This window comes from Lontra canadensis, unplaced genomic scaffold, assembly GCF_010015895.1.
Source record: "Lontra canadensis isolate GAN:19392208 unplaced genomic scaffold, GSC_riverotter_1.0 scaffold598, whole genome shotgun sequence".
Lineage (NCBI taxonomy): Eukaryota > Metazoa > Chordata > Mammalia > Carnivora > Mustelidae > Lontra > Lontra canadensis.
In genome coordinates, this window is record NW_022631585.1 from 1,951 (window position 1) to 25,818 (window position 23,868).

Consider the following 23,868-nt stretch of genomic DNA (forward strand, 5'->3'; position numbering starts at 1 on the left):
AATCACAAAGAAGCCTAGGAGCCATCCGGACCCACGGCGACCGGTAAAGGTGCTGGCTCAACAAAACAGGAAAGGTGAGCTTGAGGGTCTGTGTTTTTCCTGCAAGCATTGCCTTTAAATATTTTCAAAACCGATAGCTCTTTAAGAAACACTAGCTTTTTCTCGCGTTAAGTCAAATTCTCGCGAGAGGACAAGTCCCCGGATAGCGTAATTGCGCCTGCGCGCGCTGGAGCAGCCCGCACTTCCGCTTTAGGCGTGCTGTCAGTCACAGCGCTTCTCTTGTCCGGCGGTGTTCTGTAGCGCTTTCTTTGCTGGGTCTGCAGTTCCAGTGTGAGTGGCTGTGTTGCTGAGCTGCCGCGTCGGGCGCAGCGAGCTGCGGATCTCGGCGAGATTTTGCACTGCCCGTCCTCGGCGTTTCGTTGATAAGCGGATCACTTTCCTGAGATCCGGGCGGAACAAAGGAATAAAGAAGGAGACGCTCGGCTCCCGGCCGTGTTGCTTGGTTTCCTTTTCCGCTTGCTCCTGTTCGGAGAAGCTGGGTTTATAATCGTCACCGGATTGTAAGTACCTAAGGCGAAGAAAGCGCACTGCGTCCTGCTTTTTGAATACCTTTGTTCCGGGAGAGATTGTGGATTGGGAGAGTCTACTGGGCCTTTCATTTTGTGTCGAAAATCATTCCGCAGAAGCCGCCATTTGCTTTCCTGCTAGCTAGCTCGGTCTGCATTGTCCGGCAGCGACATCTAGAGGTCGGAACTTGCATTGCAGCCAGTAGATTTAAGTGGACCGAACTGATTAGTGTCTCTAACGACTGGTATTCAGGCACAACATATTTCTAAAGACTTGGACCTTAATTCAAAATTAAGACAAAATAGACGCCTTGCCCCTATTCTGCTTAAAACTTTTTATAATTAAGGATTTCGAATCGTAACAAACTGGTCTTTCTAACTGCTTGCAGTAGCTGCAACTTTTAGTGCAACAAGTGGTTGTTAGAAAAGTGAGCCTCAAAGAAGTAAAGATGAGTAAGAGCAAAGATGATGCGCCTCACGAGCTAGAGAGCCAGTTTATCTTACGGCTGCCTCCGGAATATGCCTCTACTGTGAGGCGGGCGGTACAGTCTGGTCACGTCAACCTGAAGGACAGACTGACAATTGAGTTACACCCTGATGGACGTCACGGAATCGTCAGAGTGGACCGGGTCCCACTGGCCTCAAAATTGGTAGATCTGCCCTGTGTTATGGAAAGTTTGAAGACCATTGATAAAAAAACTTTTTACAAGACAGCTGATATATGTCAGATGCTTGTCTCCACAGTTGATGGTGATCTCTATCCTCCTGTGGAGGAACCAGTTGCTACTACTGATCCCAAAGCAAGCAAGAAAAAGGATAAGGACAAAGAAAAAAAGTTTATATGGAACCATGGAATTACTCTGCCTCTAAAAAATGTGAGAAAGAGAAGGTTCCGGAAGACAGCAAAAAAGAAGTATATTGAATCTCCAGATGTGGAGAAGGAAGTGAAGAGGTTGCTAAGTACAGATGCTGAAGCTGTGAGTACTCGTTGGGAGATAATTGCTGAAGATGAAACAAAAGAAACAGAAAATCAGGGGCTTGATATCTCTTCTCCAGGTATGTCTGGTCACAGGCAGGGCCACGACTCTTTAGAACATGATGAGCTTCGGGAGATATTCAACGACCTCAGCAGCAGCAGTGAAGATGAAGATGAGACGCAGCATCAAGATGAAGAGGATATAAACATCATCGACACTGAGGAAGATCTGGAAAGACAGCTACAGGACAAGCTGAATGAATCAGATGAGCAGCACCAAGAAAATGAGGGAACCAACCAGCTGGTTATGGGAATTCAGAAACAGATTGATAATATGAAAGGCAAACTCCAAGAGACACAGGATAGGGCAAAACGACAGGAGGATCTCATCATGAAAGTGGAAAATCTGGCTCTCAAGAACAGATTTCAGGCTGTGCTGGATGAACTCAAACAAAAGGAAGACCGAGAAAAGGAGCAGCTCAGCTCTTTGCAAGAAGAGCTAGAATCACTCCTAGAGAAGTGAAAAGAGCTCTCATACTTAGTTTCATTCCTTAGAGTGCTCAGCATTGAAAGAAGAATCTTGGCTTCATCACCTGGACTAGATAGAACTGTGCAGTAGTTCTCATTTTCTCCACTGTCTTCTACTGAATTTGTCTTACAGACAAATACACATGTGAATTGCTATCTCATTTTCTGTCAGAACCACTTTGCTGTTTATCCTGTAGGAAGTAGTAATGTATAGACAGATAAATGATTGTAGGAAGATTGCAGGATTAGTGGAATAAACAGTTCAACCTTTGTTATCACAGCTTCACAGCAGGACTTTGCTGCTATTTCTCCATTTGCCATAAATGGCTGTTGATTCTCTGTGATGCCATCTGAGATCAGTAAGCAGAGTCTAGTCTATAGGCAGTGAAGCTAGTTTGTGTATTTTCCCATGAAGTGATAGCTATTTTCCCAGCTATTCAAAGCATTCTTACATATGTAGGGTTGGAAATCATTTCATAAAGCTGTTTTAACACAATAAAAGCAACTAATTTTTACCTCACTATGTGTCTTGTTGCTTTTTTATGGGTAGTGGGGATATCAGGTCCTCCTGCGAGGTGGTTTCTTGGTGTGGTTTAATGACTGAGTGATTTGATCCTGTTTTGTAGGGAAAGAAGCAGTTATGTTGGGTTTTAAGAAAACACAGTAGGGTCAAAGAAATTGGGAAATGTCATCTTTGTGCCTTACATTAAGTTTCCAAACCACCTGTTTAATTTGCAGGTTAAAAATCACTAGGTACAGAACCTACCTAAATGATCCTTAAGTTTTGTACATGAAGGTCTTTTTTTTTTTTTTTTAAGCACTACGGTCATCTGGTTAATACAGTAGAAAAAAGGCTATCATATCAAGTACTGTTCACCGGATCAACCCAATGGTTTGGATTAGTTGGATTTCTAAATATTTTCAACTTCAGTTACTGCAATTATTTAATACTATTCTCAGAACTCAAGTTGTTATGTCCATATTGAATCAAAATTGTTCAGAAGGAAGTCATCGCTATAGTGGGATATTTCAAATTTTCTTAAACAATTTTTGTGTGTTCTTAGGATTCTAATCTAATGGCTTTACACTTGAGCTGTTTTTGAAAACAATTTACAAAATGCAGTTGCATGCAATTCACTTCGGACAGTTTGGGATTAAAGGTTGGTTTGAAAATTGGCCTCATGAAACATTTAAAGCCCACCTTAATTTTGTATTTCACAGAAAACAGCAGTGGTGAAATGTTAAAATTGTCCAGACCTCTTAAGTCTATAATCATATGCTAATGTTTGGACATCTCAAAAAACTAATTTTTCTCTCACATTATCTAATCATTTTTACCAAAATGTTGTTAGACTGTTAAGATTTCAGTATAGTACAGGCTTAAGTTTTCTCTGACTGTCAAACTTTGGATTATTTCTTGATTTTGCAAATAAGTTTTCTTACTGCATTAGTATGGTAGGTAATAAGTTATGTTTAGTACATTCAGTATTTTGCTACACTTACAGCCTTGATACCTGAAAAGCTCCACAAATTTGCCTTTTACAGTGAATCATTTAACAAAATACTGTTTTCTTATGAAGGTGTCAACACCAGTGATGGCTGAGTTCCATCTATAATAGGAAGGAAAGATGCTGCATACAGTAACAGAATGGTCTAGTGATTGTGTGACCACAGTTTGTTACTAGGACTATGCTGATGCTCAAATCCTTATTTCTAAGCCTGATCCTTTCAGAGTTCACATTTAGTATATTCACCTGTGTACTGGAAACCCTTGTAAGTATACCTCAGGCAACTCCAAATGTTAAAAATGGAACTCTCACTTCCTCCTTTTCCTTGAAAACCTGCTCTTCCTCTTTTTAAAACTTAAGTGAACTAAACGGCCCTACCACCCATCCTCATTAATGAAGCTAGAAGCTTAAGCCATGGGGCGCCTGGGTGGCTCAGTGGGTTAAGCTCGGCTCAGGTCGTGATCTTGGGGTCCTGGGATCAAGTCCCACGTCGGGCTCTCTGCTCGGCAGGGAGCCTGCCTCCCTTCCTCTCTCTCTGCCTGCCTCTCTGCCTACTTGTGATCTCTCTGTCAAATAAATAAATAAAATCTTTAAGAAAAAAAAAAAGACGCTTAAACCATCACCTTTGACTACTCACCCTTGAACTGCTGAGTCTACTTCCTAAAAAGCTCTTCAATCACTACTTCATCCTCCTGCCTCTGCCCTAGTTCAAGTCATTATTATCTCTTGCCTAGCAAATGGCAATAACTTTCTAACCGGTTGTGTGTATGTGTGTGTGTGTGTGTGTGTGTGGTTGTGGTGTGTATAAACATTTTTTTTTCTTACCATGTAATTTAGTTTTTTGACTTGGTCATCAAAGTGATTGTCCTAAGATATATTTGATCATGTAATTCCCATGCTTAAAACCCTTGAATGGTACACCATTGCTTTCAGGACCAAGTTTATAATTTTAAAAAGACACAAGATTAGGAGCGCTCCAGTTAACCTTTTCAGCCTCATCTCACCACATCCTCTTGCTTGATTTCGATCCACATCTAGAAGACTTTCCTCTTCATTTGGCCAAATTCTACTAACTCTCAGACCTCAAACTAAATATCACTAACTCCAGCGAGGCTTTCTTGATCTCCATCTAGAGCAATTCAGTTACAGATTTACCTCTACTCTGTGTTTCCCTTTTATTCCACAAATACTATGCTATACAGTACCAAACACTGGATATGATGTACTGAACTAAACATTTAGTGTCTGTTATAATCTCATGCACTCTAGTGGATGCTAGGGATAGTATTTTTTTTTTTTTTTTTTAGATTTCATTTATGTCTTAGAGAACACAAGCAGGGGGAGAGAGAGAAGCAGGATTCCCAGTGAGCAGGGAGCCCGACGCCAGGCTGGATCCCGGGATCATGACCTGAGCTGAAGGCAGGTGCTTAACCGACTGAGTCACTATGTTCCCCTGCTGGGATAAATAGTCTTATGCATTTATCATAATAGAGTATAAACTACCTACAGCTCATCCCCCACTAGACTGCAAATTCACCAAAAGTAGGCAATTTGGCTTGTTAGTCACTTACTAAAGAATAGTAAAGAGATGAAGATCTCAAGGTCAAGAGGTGCAGTGCGTGGGTTTGTATGCTAGCTTAGTGACCTTTGGTTGTGTGCTTCTTGCCCAAGTAACTTAATCTGTTTTTCTTACTGTTCTCATCACTAAAATGAAGGTGATAACACTACATACCTCATAGGACTGTTGAGTTGTTGGCTCTTGGCTCTTGAGTTGGTACAAATAAAGGACTTAGAACAATGCCTGAAATTTAGTAAATTAATAAAAGCAGGCACCTGTGTTATTAACAATAAAAGCAAACTACTACTGTCTGAACATAAGTGGGATGAAATAATTACTTGAATTCAAAAGTGATCAGAAAGAAAAGTATAATTAAAGCCATTTTAAGTAGCTGATTTCAAATCAAAGAATCTAATTACAACTGAAACAATTTCTTCAAATATACCTACAGTGTAAACAAACTGACCCAGCTAACTACAACAACTTTTTTACTTGATTTAGTAATAGTTTGGCTTTGTATTAATACTGAGAACTCCATAAGAGTAATTAATCTCTTATGCAAACTTAAAGAGAAAAAGAAGATTGGGATCCATTTTCCTTAAAGTAAGTCCTGTGTTAACAAAAGGACTCATTTTTCTCACAGTTCCCTTGGCTAATGAGTATGGTTTGTAGTTGGGCTAGTTTTTTAACGTTAAACAGTGCAGAGATTTTAAAAAGACAAAAAGTAAAGTCCCTTTCACACTAACTTCCTAAAGTAATCTGTTAACATTTTGAGATCTATCATTCCAGGCCTTTCTTTGGTATACATTTAATTATATATGTTTTTGCAGTTTTGAAAAGCAAAAAATATATATGATTTTGTTGTAGGCACAAATAAAAAATTTTATGACTCAAAAATGTAAGTATCCTTCCCTATTAGGATACATAGATTTACTGCTTCTGTTCAAGATACAGATTTTTATTTTTTATTTTTATTCTTTTTAGGTTTTATTTCTTTATTTGTCAGAGAGCACAACAGCTGGAGAGTGGCAAGCAAAGGGAGAAGCTGGCTCCCCACTGAGCAAGAAGCCAGATGCTAGGACTCCATCCCAGGACCCTGGATCATGACCTGAGGCAAAGGCAGACACTTAACTGACTGAGCCACCCAGTCATCCCATGATACAGATTTTTTTTTTTAGATTTTATTTATTTGACACACAAAGAGAGAGAGATCACAACTAGGCAGAGCAGCAGGCAGAGACAGAGGGGGAAGCAGCCTCCCTGCTCAGCAGGGAGGCTGATGTGGGACTCCATCCCAGGATCCTGAGATCATGACCTGAGCCGAAGGCAGAGGCTTAACCCACTGAGCCACCCAGGCATCCCCATGATATAGATTTTTAAAAAACATTTTATCCACTCCCCTAGTGCTGATCACTCAGGTTGTTCCCTTTAAAATTTTTTAATTATAGCAAATATTGCAAAAAACATCCCTATCAACATCCAATTTTTGTTATATCTACAGATTAGGTAAATGGGATCTTTATGTTCAGTTCTAAGTGTCATAAGGCCTGACGTTTTTAATTTGCAGATAAAATTTTTATTTGAGATGAAAATTTAGAAAAATTGTGACAATTCATGTCTTTGAAGGACTGTGTCTTAAACTCTGGTTATCTTTTATTACCCAGTAAGAATTCTATGTGAAAATATAGAGTGGGAAGACTGCTCACTACACAGCAGTCATACTGGACTTTTTTCCTGTACCTCAAATGCCAATCTTTCTCAACTCAGAGCTTCATTTAGCAGGTACAGTTCCCTTTTCCTGGAACAGTCTCCAGATATTCTCCTGTTTGTCTTTTTTGCCATTCAGGCCTTAGCTCACACCCTACTTCTCTAGTAATCCTATCTGGCCGTTCAGTCTAACAGCTAGGGAGCATGTGATTTGGGCATTCATCTTGTCGAGGGTAGTGGTCTTCAATGAAAAACTGGAAATTCCAGGCGCTTGGGTGGCTCAGTCATTAGGCCTCTGCCTTTTGCGGAGGTCATGATTCCAGGGCCCTGAGATCAAGACCCGCGTAGAGCCCCCCTCATGGTGCCCCCACAATGGATACCCCCTCATCGAGCCCTACATCAGGCTTCCTGCTCATCTAGAAGCCTGCTTCTCTCTCTCCCATTCCCCCTGCTTGTCTTTCTTCTCTCACAGTGTCTCTCTGTCGAATAAACAAATAAAATATTTTTTAAAAATCTGGAAATTCTTTGCCATTGTTTTCTTGCCTTGAGAAGAAGTGCTCCAGTTTAAAACAAGAAGCATTATCATTTTGGTTGGAATAAAAAAAATGATTTCAGTTGCTTACCTATTATCTAGGGCAGTGATATAATACATGCTGGAATTTGTTCTCTCCAAGTCCAGCAGTTTAGTTAAAATCATAGAACTTGATCTTAGTCTCTACTATTTATGCAATTATGTCTGGCAATTTAAGGTATAGACCATTTCCCTATTAATGCCCTTGTGATCCCTGGCCTGGATCACTAATTTGGCTTCTCCAAAACATATGTGTGAACTTAATGCAAAAGCAGTTTATGATTTATTGCAGTTTCCTGTATGTCTTGTGTTTGTAAAAACTCATTATGTGTTTTTTAAATAAACAATGAACGAGATGTAACTAATTGACAATCAGTGGTCGTTGAACTATTGAAAACACTTCTAGATAACTTGATAGAGCCTCCACAATAAATATTAAAATACTTTTTTTCTTCTTGACTTTCCTGAGGGTAATATCAAAACAAAACAAAAAAAATCCCTCAGGGAAGCTGGCTGGCTCAGTCATAGAGCATGCAACCCTTGATCTTGGGCTGGTGAGGTCTAACCCCAACTGGAGGTAAAGTTTACTTTAAAAAAGTATAATAAATTTTTTTAAAATCCCTCAACTATTAACTATTCCTCAACATGAAGAATTTTAAAATCTTTTTCTAGTGTAAAATGGCAGTGTTCTCACACAGCTCTTTTTTCTGTCAAAAAGTTTACCAAGATAATAAAAAATCTCAAGGTCAAAAAGAATAAGAGATGAGCCAGTGAATGAAGAATGTCATCCTATTTTCAGAAGGCCAAAGCAGAGGAATGACTGACAAATTAACTTTCAGAGAAAGTTACATGCTAAATGTCTGAAAAGCAGTATACCAAAGAAAGAAAAACCCACTTGATATAGAACCTGTGGAAAAACTCAGTGTTTGCATGCAGAAGTTTCCAAGGAAGGGAGAAAGGTACCTGGAAGGACATATGGGGTTCATTGAAGTACATGCACCTTCCCCATTCCACAGATGTTTATTTTCTAGGTAAATTAAACCAAAGGCTCAAACTAAGAGAAAGCAGGCACAGATAAAGGAATGTATGGGATCAAACAAGAAAATTATGTGAAAATCTATATACTTTACTGTAGTAATCTCACCCCTCTTCCCCCATTCTCAATCTCATTAAATCAGTATCTAGGCCTTACATCACACACAAAGAGTTAAGATTTCAAGATTATTCTCTGAAGAAACCATGTGTTGCAGAGAAAAGAAATCAAATACTGACATTTGGGCATTCTTCAAGGAAAAGGCCAGGTAACTGTTTACTACGATGACGTCTATCTGTTGGCAAATTATCCACGCACCATCTGCTTTTCAGTGCCTCACTTTTATATATCAGTTGACATCCAAAGATAATCACACAAGGAAAGCTTTCCGAAGGGAGAATCATTTCAGCCTACCTCCTGCCCCCTCCGTTTTAGTTTTACCCTCAAAGTAAAACACCGACGCCCCTTTAGAATGGAAACCTTAAGAGAATTCGTCCTAACGCTGGGATTATGAGCATATATCTGGAAGGTAAAAGTGTGTCCTGACAGGGGTATCCTCAAGCTAATGTCCAAAACCCCAACTTGCTTTGGAAGCTGGGCCCGTTGTCATTTATATCCCCATCTTTCGCAGCTGCCTCAGGCTCTGACTCCTCAAGAACCTCAAAACTTACGCCAGTAGAGGGCGCTGGAGCCACACAGCTCTTTTCTTAGAGACTTAAAAAAATAACCTGTTTTCCACGCCAATTGTAAAACGCCATGTCCTAACTCTAGAAATGATGAGGGCTCGGAGCCACCAGCTCCCAGGGCTCCAACCCCAGATCCTTGGCGATGTGGCCGCGGAAGTAGCCATTCTCCCAGCACCACAGGCAGGACGGGGCAGATCTGAGGGTCTCAGGCTCCACCCTTCTCCCGCACCTCCCCTAACCCCGCAGCGTCGCTGGTGGAGGGAAGAGTCGCTGCAGAACTGGCATTGCTGTCCTAGAGACTTTAAGGGTTTTCTGATCAAAAGCAGCCCCCAATTGTTATGTAAATATCACCCCTCGCCAGTAGTTTGTCTTCCCTGTCTTAAATCTGTTTCTGTATATTTGACCTTTGACCCCAGGCTGCCTCCGCTAGGAACTTATCCCCTTTTGTTTTGCCTAGTGAGAAACCTGGGGAGAGGGCGGGGGCTAGCCGAAAAATAAAGCGTTTCTGTCCAGGCTTGTTAACAGCGGCGCCTCGAGTCTCTGGCGGTAATTGCAAGAATTTAGCGAACAGCTTTCAATCGCTGTATTATAATTCATTAAACGTGTGTACTTACACGGCGCCTGGGCGGCTCAGTCGGTTAAGCAATTGACTCTTGTGGAGCTCAGCTCCGGTCTCCATCTCACTGTCGTGAGTTCAAGAGTTCAACCGGCGTTGGGCTCCAGCGTGGAGTCAACTTAATTTTTTGAAAGAAAAGAACGAACGAAAGAAAGAAAGAAAGAAAGGAAGGAAGAAAGAAAGAAAAGAAAGGAAGGAAGAAAAGAAAAGAAAGAAAGAAAGAGAAAGAAAGAAAGAAAGGAAGGAAGGAAGGAAAGAAAAGAAAGAAAGGAAGAGAAGAAAAGAAAGAAAAGAAAAAAAAAGAAAAGAAAAGAAAAGAAAAGAAAGAAAAGAAAAGAAAAGAAAAAGAAAAGTGTGTACTCAGCGGGTGCCCCGGGCCGGCGGGAGCTGGGAGGGCCGGGTGGCGGCAGCGGCGGCGGGCGGCAGGGCGCGCTGGAGGCCCCGCGTGAGCCCGCCCGCTGGAGGTTATTTCAGTGCACGGGGAGAGCGCCCGAGACCTAGCGTGGGGTTAAGCGGCTTCTCCCGCCGAGGAGGGAGAGTCGAGAACGGGGGGCTGGGGTGTGACACCTGCCTGGGGCTCCAGAGAGCTGCCTCCCCCAGAGACCAGCCGGAGAATGTGAGGGAACATGAAGTCCAGTCCTGCCATCCAGGCCGCTATCGACCTGACAGCGGGCGCGGTAGGGGGCACGGCCTGTGTCCTGACCGGGCAGCCTTTCGACACAGTGAAAGTGAAGATGCAGACGTTCCCCGGCCTGTACAAGGGTCTCGCCGACTGCTGCCTGAAAACGTACTCCCAGGTGGGCCTGCGGGGCTTCTACAAGGGAACGGGCCCTGCGCTGATGGCCTACGTCGCCGAGAACTCTGTCCTCTTCATGTGCTACGGCTTCTGCCAAGAGTTCGTGAGGAAAGTGGTTGGACTGGACAGGCAGGCGAAGCTGAGTGATCTGCAGACGGCCACTGCGGGGTCCTTTGCCTCCGCCTTTGCTGCGCTGGCCCTGTGCCCCACTGAGCTTGTAAAGTGCCGACTACAGACCATGTACGAAATGGAGAGGTCGGGCAAAATAGTAAAAAGCCACAATACAATCTGGTCCGTCGTGAAAGGTATCCTCAGAGAGGAAGGCCCGTTGGGCTTCTACCAAGGACTCTCCAGCACTCTCCTTCAAGAAGTTCCAGGCTATTTCTTCTTCTTCGGGGGCTATGAACTGAGTAGATCATTTTTTGCCTCAGGCAGATCAAAAGATGAACTGGGCCCTGTCCCCTTGATGTTAAGTGGTGGAATTGCTGGAATCTGTCTTTGGCTTGTCATCTACCCAGTGGATTGTATCAAATCCAGAATTCAAGTTCTTTCCATGTCTGGAAAACAGGCTGGGTTTCTGGGAACTCTTGTAAGTATTGTGAAAAATGAAGGAATAGCAGCATTATATTCTGGACTGACCGCTACTATGATTCGAGCGCTCCCTGCCAATGGGTCACTATTTCTGGCTTATGAATATAGCAGGAGAATGATGATGAGCCAGTTTGAAGCATACTGAAGGGTCCCGGTGAACTGGATCCACGCAAATGCCTTAGAGGACTAGTTTATCTCAGGTTTCATGGAGCCCTGGACCACTGTGGAATTATTTTTTACCTCATGGGAATTTTTTGTCTTCCCTTCTTCTAAACTTTACAGAAGAACTATTTTACATCCTATGATTTCCACCCATAATTGTATTAAATAGAAAGATGGCTGCTCTTGTGTTTGGTGAGATAGACATAGTGAGCAGGTGGCCTATGACCCTGATCTGAAATGAAAAATATAGTTCCATCATGGCTCTTGTATAAACCTGTACAGGTACATGCAGTTTAGTCTGTTATCTGTTGTGAGTAAAACAGTTTGGTTTCATGTTTAATCCATATCACCAGAAAGAGTTAACCATGTTTCATGAAGATGGTCATAAATGACGGCTTAATCCATTTGAGATGTAGGGTCTCTAAAACTCTGCTTAACATGTTCACTATACTAGGCAATTAAAGTTTTAAAAAAGGTTTTGTGTGGTACTTGAAATCTGAAATAACCATCTAGATTTTTAAGAGGACAGTATACCTGTATACTGGTGTGGCTTCCACATTCTTGAGTTAAAATTTCAGAATAAGCATCCTGCATTTTCCCAAGATGTTTTCTCTCTCTCTCTCTCTCTCTCTCTCTATATATATATATATATATATATACATTTATATATACATATGTTTTTTGTTTTTTTAGAATTGTTTTTATTTTTTATGTTCAGTTAGCCAACATATAGTATATCATTAATTTTTAATGTAGTGTTCAATGATTCATTGGCTGTGTATAGCACCCAGTGCTCATCATAACACATACCCTCCTTAATACCCATCACCCGGTTACCCTGTCCCCCCTACGCCCCCTCCCTTCTGTAACCTTGTTTTTTTCCCAGAGTCCAGAATCTCTCATGGTTTGTCTCCCTCTCTGATTCCTTCCCATTCAGTTTTCTCTCCCTTCCCCTGTGGTCCATGCTATTCCTTATGTTCCACATATGAGTGAAACTGTATAATTGTCTTTCTCTGCTTGATTTATTTCACTCAGCATAATCCCCTCCAGTCCCATCTATGTTGATGCAAATTGTATTCATCCTTTCTGATGGCTATATATATGTTCATATATATCTTTAGATATATTTAGAAAGCATCTTTTTTGGGTTTTATTTAAACTCAGCTGACATAGTGTGCATTATTAATTTCAGGATAGATTCATCAGTTCAAGATGCTCTCTTTCTGGCATTCATTTTCAAAGTGGGACCATATTCTGCACTGTTAGTTAGATGTGGCCTAAAGCATGAGGCCTTTGGGAAGTAGCACAGCCTTCATCTATACCAACTTTCCCTCTTCTTCCCTCCCAAAGAGCTTTCCCTCTGCTGAGCTTTATTTTTTTTAAGATTTTATTCATTTAAGAGAGAGAGAGCAGGAGTGAGGGCAGAAGCAGGGGTGAGGGTCATTGGGAGAGGGAGAAGCAGACTCCTCACAGAGCAGGGAACCTGACATGGGGACTCGATCTCAGGATGCGAGGTTCATGACGTGAGCCGAAGGCAGACGCTCAACAGACTGAGCCACCCAGGTATGCCATCTACTGGGTTTTAGGTTGAGGAATGGACGAATGGGATGGAGCTATTGATGCATTTTGGATTATTCATGTCTTCTCTGCCACCCACCGGTCAGAACCCCTTTCAGGGCAACAGAAAATGCCAAAGCCAAGAGAACTTTTGTTCACTTTTTGGTGGTTAATGACAGTACTCAGACATGAAACGCTCTCCTCTCAGGCTGAACTAGACAGAACCTAGTACTTGCACTCCACAGTGAATAGGGCTGACCCATCCTGAAATTTACCTCAGGGTCTATAACTCCTTGTCAGTCTTTTACAATGTTTGAACCTTCTGAATTTGGTATTGGCCATCAGGGAATTTTATTGATGAGTGTGTATGAGGTGTGACTGTATAAAGCAATGAAACATAAGAAAAGCAATTTTATTAAACCATATCATATGTATATGTTAAGCACTGAAGAAAAAACCCAGAAAACAAAAACAAACAAACAAAAAACCATAGTTCATCTGATCCCCACATGCTTGGAATTGAATACCTGTTCTTCAGCCATCTGGAATAGAGGGTCATTCTGGTTACAACTAAAGTAAGCCTCATTATTCCTTGCTGCTCCAAGACTGGCAGAATTTCTCTCAATAAAGTGTTGTTCTTAAGAAGCCTATAAAGCTGGGGTGCCTGGGTGGCTCAGTGGGTTAAAGCCTCTGCCTTCGGCTCAGGTCATGATCCCGGGGTCCTGGGATCAAGAGCAGCAGCGGGCTCTCTGCTCAGCAGGGAGCCTGCTTCCCTTCCTCTCTCTCTGCCTGCCTCTCTGCCTACTTGTGATCTCGCTCTCTGCCAAATAAATAAATAAAATCTTTTTTTTAAAAGATTTTATTTATTTTATCTGACAGAGATTACAAGTAGGCAGAGAGGCAGGCAGAGAGAGAGAGGAGGAAGCAGGCTCCCTGCCGAGCAGAGAGTCCGATGCGGGGCTCGATCCCAGGACCCTGGGATCATGACCTGAGCCGAAGGCAGAGGCTTTAACCCACTGAGCCACCCAGGTGCCCCAATAAATAAAATATTTTTTTAAAAATATTTATTTATTTGACAGACAGAGATCACAAGTAGGCAGAGAGGCAGGCAGAGAGAGAGGAAGGGAAGCAGGCTCCCTGCTGAGCAGAGAGCCCGATGCAGGGCTCAACCCCAGGACCCTGAGAACATGACCTGAGCTGAAGGCAGCAGCTTAATCCACTGAGCCACCCAGGCGCCCCAATAAATAAAATCTTTAAAAAAATAAATAAAAAAAGATTTTATTTTACTTATCAGAGAGAAAGAGAGGGAGCTCATGAGCAGGGGGAGCAGCAGAGGGAGTGGGAGAAACAGACTCCCCACTGAGCAGGGAGCATGAGACGGGGCTCAATCCCAAGACCCTGAGATCATGACTTGAGCCAAAGGCAGACACTAAACAGATTGAGCCACCCAGGTACCCCCCCCCTTTTCTTTTTTTTAAAGCTTTATTTATTTATTAGATAGAGAGAGCCCACTAGCATAGGGGCAGAGAGAGTCTTAAGCAGACTCTACTCTGAACTTAGAGCCCATGTAGGGCTTGATCTCACAACCCTGAGATCAATACAAGAGCCTAAACCAAGAATGCAACTCCCCAGGGTAGGTTTCTTCTTCCTGTTCTTTTTTCTTTTTAATAGCTTCCTAGCTATTATTGACTTTTATTTTTTCATACAAATTTCTAAGTAATGTCACAGTAATGTTTTAATGTTTAAAGTAATGTCTTGGGGGAGAAGAGAATTGATAACTTTAAAATATTCAATCTTCTGATTCACAAACATTATATATTTTTCCATTTATGTAAGTCATCTTAATATCTCTTTATAAAATTATGTAATTTCCCCAACATAGGTCTTACACTTCATCAGTTATACTTATTCCTAGCTACTTGATTTTTTATGATTGTAAATCACATCTCGATTTAAAATGTCAATTTCTTTTTGTTCCATTTGTAAAATACACTAATTTGGTATTGATTTTTCAAATTCTGCAACCCTATTAAACTATTTTTAACTATAACATTTTATCTGCAGGTACTTTGGATTCTCTGTGTACTCCTTAACATCATATGCAAATAATAACAACTTTGCTTCTTCCTCTGTTATCCAGATGACTTGTATTTCTTTGACTTATAATGCTAGCCAAAACCTACAGTGCAATATTAACTAGATACTAAAGTGGGCTTTTGTCTTGTTTCTAATTTTAGAGGAAAGATTTTAACATCTTACAAGTAAGTGTTTTGCTGTAAATGTTTTCACATCATTTAAAGCTTTTTATTATTTTTGTTTACTTACTGAGAGAGAACACGTGTACGTGGGTGTGTGCACATGCACTTGCACGTGTGAGCAGGGCTGGGGAGGTGGGGAAGGGGGAAAGGGAGAGAGAGAATCCTAAGCAGGCTCCATGACCAGCACAGAGCCTAATATGGGGCTTGATCTCCCCAACCTGAGATTATGACTTGAGCCACAATCAGGAGTCAGAGTCTTAACAAACTGAGCCACCCAGCCACCCTATATCATTTAAAGATTAAGAAAATTTCCTTTTGGGGTGCCTGGGTGGCTCAGTGGGTTAAGCCTCTGCCTTCAGCTCAGGTTGTGAACCCAGAGTCCTCGGATCAAGCCCCGCATCAGGCTCTGTGCTCAACAGGGAGCCTGCTTCCTCCTCTCTCTCTGCCTCTCTGCCTACTTGTGATCTCTCTCTCTCTGTGTGTGTCAAATAAATAAATAAAATATTTAAAAAAAAGAAAATTTCCTTTTATTCCTAGTTTAAGGAGATTTTTACTCCATAATAAAAAAAAAATTTAACAAATGTTTTTTCTGTATCTATAAAGACAATGGTGATATTTTTCTCCCTCTAATTTACGTCAATGAGTGATATTGCCTTTTAATTTTCCTTTCTTAATATCGGAGTCATGTTAAACATATGATATTTTTATGGAGTGTTCTTTCCTTTCTAGTCTTTAGAAGTGTTTGTTTAAGACTAATTATTTTTTCCTTGAATTTTTGGTAGTACTCATGGCCAGCTGATGCTGAAATATTCAACTTATTTAATAGTTAATGTACTCTCCAGTTTTTTCTAATCTTGATGAATCAGCTTAATTAACTTATATTTCTCCCTATGTTGAAACTGGCTATTCAGAACCTTAAAAGAGCTGGTGTCAGTGAAGTGGGATTTGCTAGATTGGTCCTGGCTCGCAGAAACATGTGGTTTTAGAAGAGAAAGGATGAAAAGGTGAGGGATGAAGAACCTTTGATTTCTGTGTGGCCACACAGTCACCCATGGTCTAGAGCAGCAGTTGCGCTATAGTCAGGGGCTAAAGGTACAAGATGCCAATGGAATTTAGTGATGGATCCAACTTCTGAAGAGATGGTTCACTGAATACACAATGAAATGCAAACTAATAAGGAAAAAGGCAAAATATTCAATCCCTTGGATTAAAGGAAAACCAGAGACCCAAAATGGAGTCACTTATGCTAAGTCAAGTCACCAAATGGGGTTTAATACCTAACCTAATTGCAGTTTCAACCTCTCCCAGATACGTAGCCTTAACAGTCAAAATTTTTTGGTCAGTACCAATGAGGTAATCTATCACATGGGCCTCTCCATCCTCCAAAGGAAGATGAGGTAATCTACCTATTAAGATCGCCTACTCTGGGGTGCTTGGGTTTCTCAGTTGGTTAAGTGTCTGCCTGTGGCTTGAGTCATGATCCCAGGGTCCTGGGATGGAGTTCCATATCTGGCTCCCTGCTCAGTGGGGAGCCTGCTTCTCCCTCTGCCTCTGCTTGTTCTCTCTCTCTCTCTCTCTCTCAAATAAATAAATAAAATCTTTTAAAGATAGGGACGCCTGGGTGGCTCAGTTGGTTGAGCGGCTGCCTTCAGTTCAGGTCGTGATCCCAGCATCCTGGGATCGAGTCCCACATCGGGCTCCTTGCTCAGCGGGGAGCCTGCTTCTCCCTCTGCCTCTGCCTGCCACTCTGTCTGCCTGTGCTCACTCTCTCTGACAAATAAATAAATTTAAAAAAATTCTTTTAAAAATAAACAACCAAAGAAAATGTCATGAGTAGCGAATAAGAGTAAGAAGCAAGCGGAGGGGCAAGAGAACAGTATCAGCAAGTTTTGGGGAAAAAATAAAAAGATCTCTTGCTCTTTCCCCTAAGAGATGGTGACTTTGCCTGAAACAATCCTTTCTTTCTTCTTCTTCTTTTTTTTTTTTTTGCTGATTGCCCCTCCCCATTTCTTCCTATAAAATCCTTCCATTTTATATAGCTTTTCAGAGCTCCTTTCTATTTGCTAGATAGGATGCTGCTAGATAATGAATCATTGCATAAAGCCAATTAGATCCTAAAATTTACTCAGTTGAATTTTGTTTTTTAACACTTGGTTATTGTTATTTGTAACTGCTAAACTGAAAAGAGAAGAGAGCAATTCTGGGTCAGACATTGATGCTAGACCAAAGTCATTTCATTGAGTCTGAGTTTGGACCACCAGCTTCAGAGATGCCCAACTACACCCACCCCAGGACAAAAAAAATTGTTCAGGAACAAAAGAAAAGTCCCTTTAGGACCTCTAATCATCAATAAAATAGTCAAAGTTGGTGTCAGAAAAACCAGGAAACCATTGGAACCGGGGGGCATAGTGTGAAGGAACTGTTTTATCTTATAGATTGATATCATCAGCTTCCTTAAAAACCTTCTACTTGAATGGATTGTGAGAATAACTCCTCTAGGAGCTACATTTTTCATTTTGAATGCTGCAGAATGGAAGAGAATGTTTGGGTTGATACAGGACCCACAACTCACTATGGACCAATTACAGATGGCAAATGATCGAGATGTAGTGGGGGTTACTCTTGAGGGAACAGTTAGACTGGTGGACTGGGTAAAAGCCACTGTAAGGTCTGTTTACCCTAGAAAGACGGATTATCCATTTCCCTCTAGATATGCCAAGTGGAACACCCAAGGTGAGGCCTCTGATATGCTTCATATGCAAGTTGTGTAGGATTGGGCTTTATGATGACCATAAGATTCACCCACTGAATATGCCCATCACCTAGGTCACAGTAAATGCTGTGTTTAGGGCGTGCTCTTTCACATGGGCCTTCCATATAACCTTAAATGTTGCAAAAGCAAAAAACGTGTTGGGAAGCCTCCTCTAATTTTCTCTCTCAACTTTCCCCAACAGATGCTAATAAAAGCATAAAGTTAATTAACAAGAGACTGGGGAGAGGCGAAAGGAAGAGACAAAGTATTCTTTGCAAAAAATTCGAAAATTTTAAATGGTTATTAAGGAATAAAGTTAATAGAATGGATATTGATAGGAACAAAATAAAGAGGGGGAAAAGGGAAAGCCACAGGATTTGTCTCATCATGGTGGAAATCTTTAGATGGTTACTTAAAAATGGGATTAATAAAACAGATATTAATGGGGTTAAACAAAGGTTTTAATACAGTACTACCTAAGTTTGGGCAGTCCAAAACCCCCTCACTGGCCCCCAAACATTAAAGGATCCCCAAACAAGTCCTGCTCTATTTTAACCCTATTTGGAGAAAGGTAAAAAGTCAGAAGATAAAGATTAAATGAGAAACCTAGCCAGCAATAGCTTGAGAACTGTGGTTAGGTAGATTATTTGAGACAAAAATTGACCAAAGGGCCAGGGTCCCATGGCTTGACCTCTTGCTGGGGACTCAAAGCCTTTTGCACAAGAGTGGTTAAAATGGCCAGGGGTTGGGGAAGAGAAGTTTCCAGGATTCCTCAATATGGAAGTCCCACATAATGTGATACCAAAGCCCAAGGGTGAAGCCCTGATTTGGGCTACAATTGGGTTGAGATAACCTAAAACTGTAATGGTTGACAGGATTATGAAAGATAGAACGTTTAAGCATGTATTATGTAAAGAAGTTGTCTCAACTTGACTGAATGTTTTATATGAGAACTGACATTCTGTATGGGTGGGGAACACTTCCCTACCTGGTATTATAAAATCAAAACCTGTGGATAAATCCTAATAGAGACTATAGTTAGGAACATATGAGTTGATGAATTATGGTAAAACTTTATAGGAGAACTGGTATGCTTGAATAAGTTTTATGTGAAGTGGTTCTGTCTTTTTAAACTGATTATATTTGGGCAGTAGACATTGTAGCTGACTGAGGAACATCTCCCTTAGTATTGTAAAACAGAAGACACGTAAATCAGTCCTGCAGGTAAGGTTAATTGGACATCTTAAATGAGAACCAATAGGATTGCCTGAGCCATGCAGTGTGGAATGGAAGCTAGAGTGCTGGTAGGGACAAATTCTCTGTGTTGAGAGCCCTGTGTGGAGCCAAGGCTAGGACTTAGAACAAAAGCCTGTGAGTGCTTCCCTGCAATGCCTACTGGGACTTTGGCCAAGAGAATTTCCATTTGAAAGGCATTTACTGCTTTGTTATTAGATATTAATTGAAGCTATCCTGGTGATTGAAGGACATAAAATGATGCTGAAAGCGGAAATACCCATAACGTCTAAAGTAATATTGGTGAAATACTCTAATAAGGATGGAAATGCCCAAAAAATTTCATAATAAAATGGAAATGGTTTACTTGGGATCCTGCCGCCTGGGGAGTACAAGGAAATACAAGGAGGAGCCTCTTTTCCCATAGGACTGACTTTGGAACTGCATAAAGCCTTGCTGGATTCTATTGTCACATGGGCAGTGCCCTATAAAGAGCCCTCAACTGACTTAAAAAGAGCTGCTTGGTTTATGGATGACAGTTCCAAGGTGAATGGACCATATCCTGTTTGGAAGGCTACCACCCTCATGGAAGGCAGTCACCTAAGTCCAGGAAATAAATAAACATTGGGGGCAGTTTAGAGATGGGCTGAATCTGGACATAGTCCTCTTGCACCCCCTGAGGCACAAAATGCCAATACAAAGTGTTCTAACTCGTGTGCCTAGGGGGCCCCATCGGTTGAGCCGCAGACTCTTGATTTTGGTTCAGATCATGATCTTGGGATCCTGAGGTTTAGCCCCACATGGGGCTCTGTGCTCAGCAGGAAGTCAATACCTTCAGGATTCTCTCACTCCCTCTGCCTCCCCACCCCCACATTCTCAATCTCTCTATCTCTCTAAAATAAATTTTAAAATCTTTTACAAAAACTGTTCTATCTGTCAACAAAAGACACGGAGACTACAGGTTCTCTGGTGGGAAAGACTTGAACATAACTGGCAAGTCAAGCTGATACTGGCAGCTCCATCAGGTTACAAACGGATGATGACAGGAGTAGCCATGGACTCTGGACTAGGCTTGGCTTACCTGGTGGTAGATGCAAATGATCAAAGTGTTAGGAAAGAACTGGAAAAGAAGATACTACACTAATTGAGACAGCTGACTGTCATTTCTTCAGACCAACAAAATCAGTTTATAGCCCATAATGTCTAACAATGGGCAGAGAGATATCATCCTAAGAGCAGTATTTTGATAGAAAATTGGAACAGGTAATTGAAACACTGGCTGGCTAAGAGAGGGGGAGATAAAAGCAGGAAGGCCTGGCTTACATGCCTTCATGAGTCCTTGCTCACACGCAAAAAGAGGAAGGCTAAAGGAGTGTCCCCACTGGATTGATTTCTCTTGCTTCTCTGGTGGGTATGGGGAAGAGGGAGTGCAGAATTTGTTGGTATACTTTCTTGCCATATCACCTCACCTTTTCTTCCCCTGCTTCATGCAGTACCTCAGAATACAAAGGTAATCAAGTTAAACTGAGGTCGTTAGGATGGGCCCTAATCCAGTATGCCTAATGTCCTCCTGAAAAGGTGAAATTTGGACACAGGCACACACTGGAGTGAAGACTATGTGAAGAGACACAGGGAGAAGAATGCTACCTACAATCCCAGGAAAGAGACCTGGAACAGATTCTCTCCCCCAGCCTTCATAAGAAACCAACTCTGCTAACAGCTTGATTTTAGACCTCTAACTTCCAAAACTGTGAGATGATAAATTTCCATTATTTAAGCCAACCTGTTTATAGTACTTTCAGCATAGCAGCCCCTAGAAAACTAATACAAATGCAAATCTATACCTCTGGCCATCCTTCTTTCCAGGAAAATGAACAATCAGGTGTACCATTCAAAGTTCTTTCCCATCAGGAGTTTCCTTCCTTTCTAGGCCAGTCCTGCAGGATGCAATTATCTAGGAGTCTTCTTCTGACTTGTGCCAGATTTCTGTGTGGAAATATTGCTAGGTTAGGCTCAAATTTCCCATCTTCAGTAATTTGATCCCAGGGAACTCCCACTGAGGCCATAGATGCAGGTTGAAAGAGAGGTTATAAATCCAGGAACAGCAGGAGCCCTGACAGTCTAAACCATCCATTCATGAAATGTATTTATATTCTCTAGACCTTGTCATGGATGATCTTGTATTATTACTTCCACTTGAAGATGGGAGAACTGTTACACATGATACCAATTTTATGGTTTAATGAATGAGCTAATATCTAGTAAGTTATAGGTATCTCAGATCACATGTTCATTTGGTATTCCACAGTCAGGCTTCAGTCTCTACTATGGTCCAATAGCAAGCTGGGAGCTGTGTTACTAAGTTGGGATCTCTAGAAAGGAGACATTGAGACTTAAGAGTATAAGGTGTTTGCTAAGGAGTTCTTTGGGATTAACAGCTGTGGAAATGAGGTGATGGAAGCAGGATTCAGCAGACAGAGAAGTGGGGAGGTCTGGAGTTAAAATGACCCTGTAGAGGTATGCTGTGTTAGATTGAAATAGCAGGTCTATATATTTCCACCTTGATCAGTAATTGGACATGGCTCACCCTGTTACTGGTGTGACAGCTGAAGGATGGCCATTGATCACTCTCCTGGCACACCCAGAAACAAGTCCTTCATTGGAAGAGAACCTGGATGGTGCATCTCCATGTCCCTACAACCCACCTGCTGTGCCACTCAGATCCTCTTCATATATATTTAGGAGGCAGCTCCTTCATGGTTCTTCTGGGCCTCTTCCTTAGGGAAAACTTGGAAGAGAAAGTTTAATAGGATGACCTACAGCCCCTACTAGTAAAACTGGTCTCAGGGCTAAAACTGGTAATTATCCCCCTCCCACGCTGCCCACTTCAGGCTTCTTCTAACCCTCCACTAGAATGTCTGCTTGTGTCACCAACTTACCTGGTGGTGTAAACCAGACTTTTTTCCTGAGAGATCTGAGCCTTGTCATCATGCTCTTCCCCATCTGGGATTGTTGCATATACCCAATTTCTGAAGTAATTGGGCAAATGTGTACGAGGAAGCACTCAAGTAGGTCCTCTGGGTACCAAACACATTTTCTTTGCCCCCAGGGTATAATAGCAGCCCTATTTCCTCCTGATGATCAGAGTCAAGCTGGATCATTTCTCTTCTTGTCTGCTGGAACCCAGAAGACTGAGGTTACTGCTTTAGCCTATATTATATTGGGGATCTTGCTATGTTCCCTGGCGGAATGTTTTCCCTTTAGGGATAAGGGCTTCTAACTCTGCAGAGCCCAGATTTCAGAAAAGGGGAAGCACAAATTCCCCAAGTGGGTTGTTGAAAGCAATGGTAACTGAAGCCATTCCTGCCATATAAATTGTTTAGTGTTATCTCAGTTACTGGCAGGTTAGACATTTGGCTATGGAAGCAGCTGGATGAGCCTTGGTCAGTGAGGCAGAGAGACTTCAATCTTTGCCACTGTGGCCTCTTTTTTCCTATGCTCATCATGCTAGCAGTGTCCTGGCTAATGAAAGAGGCTGTCTAAAGTTAAACAGATATGTAGTTTTGTCTATTTCAATGTTTAGTGACTCTTCTTGGTGGGATGCCCTTTAGTGATCATTAACTTAGCACATAAAGATTTTCACACTTTATCTTCACTCCTATATGTCCATCAACATGCCTCTAACTCAGAGCTCCTTATACTCAATCTTCCAACTTTTCAGGACCCCAAGATTTTGTCCTCTAACACCTTTATTCAATGAAAAGAAACCAGAGCTCTTTGTAAGGACAGTTGAGTACATGTCTGGATAAGCAATAAAAAAGAATAACTTTGTGATCTCTTGCTATGGCCAGAAAGCAAGGATCCTTTCAATATAATGAGTTGGGTCAAAATCCCAGAGAGGCCAGTTTAAGGAGTTTTCCTGTCAGTGAAATTGTGATAATTAGTAAAAATGGACCAAAGATACATACTTGATTAAATATAGTCCATAAGCACCATGAGTATATAGGGATACTGACAAAAAATGTTGATTTTCTCCTCAAATAATTAGTATTACACTCAATTCAATTTTTAGTTTATTGATATTCCTTTTCCAATACTTCACCATCATGATTATGGCAGCTATACAAGATGTCTTGCAAATATGTTTACTTGTCACTTGTCAATTTCTATGAAAAAATTGGTTGGAATTTCATTGGGATTGCATCTCTATAGAGATCAATTTGGTGGTAGTGGACATCTTAATAATTCTGAGTCTTCCAATCTTCATTTATTTAAATCTTCTCAACTTCTCTTTGCAATGTTTTACAATTTTCAGTGTAGAAGTCTTGCACATATTTAGTTAAATCTATTCCTATTTATTTCTTGATGTTATTGCAAATGGTAATTTTTAACTTTTTTTCCCCATTTGTTGCAGTTATATGGAAATATAATTAACTTTTACAAATCAGTCTTATAACCTCAACCCTGCTAAATCCACTCTAGGTTCTTTAGGATTTTCAACACATGAAATTATGTTATCTGTAAATAAAAACAATTTTTTAATTTGACAGAGATCACGAGTAGGCAGAGAGGCAGGCAGAAGTGGGGCGGGGAGCAGGCTCCCTGCTGAGCAGAGAGCCTGATGTGGGGCTCAATCCCAGGGCCCTGGGATCATGACCTGAGCCAAAGGCAGAGGCTTTAACCCACCGAGCCACCCAGGTGCCCCAAAATCAAATATTTTAAGTACCTGTGTCTTTTATTTATTTTTCTTGCATTTTTACATTGACTAGA

At 41.4% G+C, this 23,868-nt stretch overlaps 2 protein-coding genes across 2 annotated transcripts; both read left to right on the forward strand.

Moving 5' to 3' along the window:
* The first annotated feature begins 344 nt into the window (after positions 1 to 344).
* On the forward strand, positions 345 to 2,590 carry TAF7 (TATA-box binding protein associated factor 7). Its single transcript, XM_032850634.1, has one exon. It carries the CDS (start codon positions 1,016 to 1,018, stop codon positions 2,063 to 2,065), a length of 1,050 nt encoding a protein of 349 aa, XP_032706525.1. The 5' UTR covers positions 345 to 1,015; the 3' UTR covers positions 2,066 to 2,590.
* A 7,655-nt stretch (positions 2,591 to 10,245) lies between these two features.
* SLC25A2 (solute carrier family 25 member 2) lies at positions 10,246 to 11,646 on the forward strand. The gene has a single exon (XM_032850635.1). The coding sequence runs from the start codon at positions 10,376 to 10,378 to the stop codon at positions 11,279 to 11,281; it is 906 nt and encodes a 301-aa protein (XP_032706526.1). The 5' UTR covers positions 10,246 to 10,375; the 3' UTR covers positions 11,282 to 11,646.
* Positions 11,647 to 23,868: the final 12,222 nt, after the last annotated feature.